Source organism: Arachis ipaensis, chromosome B06 (assembly GCF_000816755.2).
Source record: "Arachis ipaensis cultivar K30076 chromosome B06, Araip1.1, whole genome shotgun sequence".
In the NCBI taxonomy this organism is placed as follows: domain Eukaryota; kingdom Viridiplantae; phylum Streptophyta; class Magnoliopsida; order Fabales; family Fabaceae; genus Arachis; species Arachis ipaensis.
Genome location: NC_029790.2, coordinates 116,787,378 through 116,792,347, shown reverse-complemented (window position 1 = coordinate 116,792,347; position 4,970 = coordinate 116,787,378). Strand labels below are relative to the sequence as shown.

The 4,970-nt window shown below is 34.1% G+C and overlaps 2 protein-coding genes across 2 annotated transcripts in view; one reads left to right on the top strand and one right to left on the bottom strand.

The window, feature by feature from the left end:
• LOC107647300 (transcription factor ICE1) overlaps positions 1–459 on the bottom strand; it is a gene marked incomplete in the record, with an annotated part of 13,352 nt that extends 12,893 nt beyond the window's left edge. The window contains 1 exon segment of the mRNA XM_021105635.1: positions 154–459. Coding sequence (XP_020961294.1) covers positions 154–349 — 196 coding nt within the window.
• Positions 3,689–4,488, top strand: LOC107647301 (transcription factor GTE12-like). The gene is made up of 2 exons (XM_016351388.1): positions 3,689–3,742; positions 3,859–4,488. The coding sequence occupies exons 1-2, from the start codon at positions 3,689–3,691 to the stop codon at positions 4,486–4,488; spliced, it is 684 nt and encodes a 227-aa protein (XP_016206874.1).

Below are 4,970 nucleotides of genomic sequence, written 5' to 3'. Positions count from 1 at the left end.
GTTAGCAGTGAGAGCAGTGAGGAAGGGGAAGGGGTTTATGGTAATTGGAGGAGGCTGGGGTATGGTTTTGAAGGAAGTGAGAGGGGCATTCATGGGAATTCCAATGTCAGTGCTGTCTTCTGCAAGTAAGGGTTCCGTCCAATGAGACCTTGATGAGGAAGTTGTTATCGTTAGTGTTAGCAGTGAGGAAGGGGAAGGGGTTTATGGTAATTGGAGGAGGCTGGGGTATGGTTTTGAAGGAAGTGAGAGGGGCATTCATGGGAATTCCAATGTCAGTGCTGTCTTCTGCAAGTAAGGGTTCCGTCCAAGAAAGAGGATGAGACCTTGCTGGAAGCATGTCTCTGTCCATTGTTATATGAAGAGAGAAGAAGAAAGAGAGAAGGGAATTCGGAGTTCTGGGACGTTATGTTATTGTTATCTATGTATAAGTGACAAAAAAATGAACGGAGAGGGAGGTGCTGCGTGGACACTCTGCTTTATCCATGCAGACACAATTATTTTACACACAACATACCATTAATCATTATCATCCTATAACTCAATACTAATCATATCTTCTTTTACAGATTCTACTAAATCTAATTCTACAATGTAATTAATTCTCCCCTTTTTCCATAATAATTAGGGGATCTCTTTTGAATCAAAATAAATACACTGTATAAACCCAAAACTTTTTTTCAATGTATTAGGATGTTAGGCTAAAATTTTTAGCCACACCCACTATTTAAATTTACTTAGTAATTTCGTAGAATATTCCCTCTAATCCATTTATTTTATCTGTCACTTTCTTTGAATGCACATTATATTATTGATAAAAATTTATAATCAAGAGTAATAAATTAAAGATAATATAACAAAATTAATAATAATAACAGTGCATTTAATTTTTCCAAACATTTTTCTTAACTTTTTTAATATTGAAGAAAATAATGGTTCTTTAAAAAAGTTCACACATCTATATTTTCCTATATAATTCGATTTTATAATATCACAATTTAATTTTGAAACTGTTTATAAATATTTTTCCCTAAATGAACATACTATTTAATAATATATAGCCGATTCAATAAAAAAATAAAAATAAAAAAGAGATCAAGTTAAACTAGGAAATCAATGAGATTCCCATGTCTCTCCATAAAAATGCTTAGTACGGTTCGGGATTAATATTACCATTCTTTTAAATGAAAATTTATGTATAGTTAGAATTATTAAATAATAATTTAATTAAATTTATTAAATTATTTAATAATTTTTAATTATAAATTTTATATAAAAATAATTATACATAAATTTTTATTTTTATTTATAGTTTTTTTGGTTACTCTAATGAAATGAATTATTATTTGTGATCAAGAATTATCAGTACTAATGTATTAGTTACTTGATAGATTTTTTTTGTAATGAACCTTATTACAATAATGATTTTTTTGAAAAGTTTTTTGGAAAGTTATTCGAACTTATTGCTCTTCTGAAATTTTATATATATAGGGTGCTTTGATTAATCCTAGAAGTAGATTACTCTAAATCCATGAATGACTAGCAATAAAAACATCTCAAGAACCTAGATTAATAGGTTCTCCATAAGCCTTCATTATTAACAACAATAAGTGATAAAATTGTGAAAGAATAGGAAAATAATAGATAAAGAAATTTTATTAATTGTTGATTGATTGAATTATATTGAAGTGTGTTGTAAACTATGAAGGTAAAACTAAAGAAAAGGAACAAGATCTTCAAAAGGGGAAGAACGAATAATAAAGCAGTGCACCCAAAATTTTAGTACAAAGCTCTGATAACATGATAAAATTATGAAAGAATAGGAAAAGAAAAGATGAAGAACTTTTATTGATTGTTGATTGATTGAATTGTATTGTAGTGAAGTGTAAACTATGAGGGTAAAACTAAATATATATATATATATATAGCATTGTCCTATGAAAGATAAAAACAAATAAAGATAAGATAAGAACAACTAAAGATAAGATAAAGATAAGATAAAGATAAGATAATAAAGACTAAAATTGTAATTGAATTTATCTATTCTGTTAGGCTGAATTTGTGGGCCACACGAGACTTCTTTATTGTTGTCATAGGTTAAGGTGGAAGAGTAGTTTAATACGCCCCCGCAAGCTGGTGGATGGAAGATGTCAATAATCCACAGTTTGGATAAGTTCCGATGAAATTGTTGAGTGTTTGACGTGGTGACGCAGAGGAAGATGCGTGCAGCGGAGCTTGAGTTGCCGGCGGCAAAAATATAAAGGGAGATGCTGTGCTTGAGCAGCGATCTTCAAAAAATGCGTGCGGCAGAGCTTGAGCTGCCGGCAGCAAAAATATAAAAGGAGATGCTGTGTTTGAGCAGCAATCTTCAAAAGAAAAATGAAAAAATAAGCGCGTAAAGCGCAATAAGATTGATCTTTAGAGGCCGCGTATGGCGCAATAAGAGAGGGCGCATAAAGCGCGATAAGAAAGAGGGCGCATAGAGCGCGATAAGAGTGCAGATGGAACTGCTAAAACAGAATGTAGATTAAACTGCTGAAACAGAATGCAGACGGAACTGCCGGAAGAAGGCGCAGATGAAACTGCCAGAGGAAGGCGCAGATGAAACTGTCGGAAGAAGGCGCAGATAGGCCATAGTGACTATTCTATGAATGATAGTTGTTTCATGTTAGAACAGGGATAACCAAGACTGATGTTGGATTTTTACTTGGATGGATGTAATAAAGATTGGTTGGATCTTGAACTGAATTGGAAGATTGATTATTCATTGTGAGAGGAGATTGAAAAAGAAGCATGGTGATTTCTCACCTAAAAGATGATAACTTATATATCCTCCTCAAGGAGGATACCAAGACTCTGATACCATGATAAAATTGTGAAAGAATAAGAAAAGCCTCATATCATTTGCAAATTCATCAGGCCCTGAATACACGAATTTGTGCAGCTTTGACTCTATATCCTCAAACCCTATTGGCTTCAACAACACACTCTCACATTTGTTACCAAGAATCCCTAACTTCTTGGGATCCAGAGTTTTATTGAAAGTCCAGCCATCTCTTCCAACTATGAAGCGCTTCAAGATCACCCAACACTGCATCTTTTGATAACGATCCATTCTCTGCTCATTCAGAACAACCTTCATCTCCTTTTCCTTCTTCGTGTTCTTGGAGTCAAGCATCTTAGAACCGGATCTTGGGATTCTTGAAGGAAGAAGGAAGAAGCAGAAAGTGAAAGAAGGCCACGTAGGCATCAACGTGTTGGATTCAACTCCTTTGTTAAGTACTATATTATTCTTTCGACAATTTTCTTTACCAATGTTTCTCAAACAAGCTCGAGCCAACTACTTTCTTTTTTAATTCATCTTAGTGTGATGAAATTGTGAAATCCGTACATAATGTCTCCTATGTTATTTTGCCTTGTTTTGTAAGTAAACCAGTAACGGTAAAGCAAACCTTTTAGTCCTATATTATACCGCATTGTAGTAGTGATTGTACCCCCACAAACTTGTTTGTTTCTTCTTTCTGTAATTAATCCTACCAAAGATCGAGCCTTGAAACCCTTGTTCACTCGAAACATCAACAACCAAGCTTTTCAATAGCAGAGGCAGATGTTGCCCCAAGAAAGAGACTCATAATTAAGCTTCGTTTGCCGCGTTCAAGAACAGTGTCATCTGAAGAGTGCAAACTAAAGAATGATGCTGATACTGAAAAGCATGGACCATAATTTATGGCTTCTGATTCATGCGGTGAGAAGAGGAAGAAAGATTAACATTGCAACACTACTGAATACTCGTGTAATGTAGTGAGAAAGAGCGATACAGAAGGTTCTAGAACCTTGTCAACTGATGCACAGTGCAAATAGAAGAAGGACGATGATGGTGCTGATTCTCGCGGAGGCAGAAAGAGAAGAAAGTTGGCAACTTTTGAAGTTTCTGTTTCCACAAAATTTTCTGTGCAAGAACACCATAATGCATGTTCAAGAATCCCAAAAACCGGTTCTAAGGTGCTTGACTCGAAGAACACAAAGAAAGAAGAGGAAGAACATCACAATGCATGTTCAAGAATCCCAAGAACCGGTTCTAAGGTGCTTGACTCCAAGAACACGAAGAAAGAAGAGGAGATGAAGGTTGTTCTGAATGAGCAGAGAATGGATCGTTATCAAAAGATACAGTGTTGGGTGATCTTGAAGCACTTCATGGTTGAAAGAGATGGCTGGACTTTCAATAAGACTCTGGATTCCAAGAAGTTAGGGATTCTTGGCAACAAATATGAAAGTGTGTTGTTGAAGCCAATAGCGTTTGAGGATATAGAGTCAAAGATGCACAAATTCGTGTATTCAGGGTCTGATGAATTTGCAAACGATATGAGGCTTTTGTTTTCTTATGGATTCATGTACCCTCAGAGGGATCAGATTCATAGAGTTGCAAGGAGATTCAATGAAAGCTTTAAAATTACTTGGAAGGCTTTGACGGAAAAGTGGTCAACTGAATAGAGGAAAAGGAACAAGATCTTCAAAAAGGGAAGAACGAATAATAAAGCGGTGCACCAAAAATTTTAGTACAAAGCTCTGATATCATGATAAAATTGTGAAAGAATAAGAAAAGAAGAGAGGAAGAATATTATACTTTGTATTTCTTGATTGATTGAATTGAATTGAAGTGAAGTGTAAACTATGAGGGTAAAACTAAATATATATAGAACATTGTTCTATGAAAGATAAAAGCAAATAAAGATAAGATAAGAACAACTAAAGATAAGATAAAGATAAGATAAGATAAGATAAGATAATAAAAACTAAATTTGTAATTGAATTTATGTATTCTGTTGGGTTGAATTTGTGGACCACAAAACTTCTTTATTATTGTTATTGGTTAAGGTGGAAAAGTAGTTTAATAATAAGTTCTGGTCATTGCCAGCTCTTCAAACACATAATAATAACTACAAATTCAATTTAATTCCTAAAATCTTTTGAGA

Excerpts from the sequence above, each read along its gene's own strand:
- LOC107647301 (XM_016351388.1), top strand. The coding sequence starts at position 3,689 with ATGATGCTGATACTGAAAAGCATGGACCATAATTTATGGCTTCTGATT. Across the intron at positions 3,743-3,858 it reads TATGGCTTCTGATTCATGCG|AAGAAGGACGATGATGGTGC; the intron begins GTGAGAAGAGGA and ends CAGTGCAAATAG.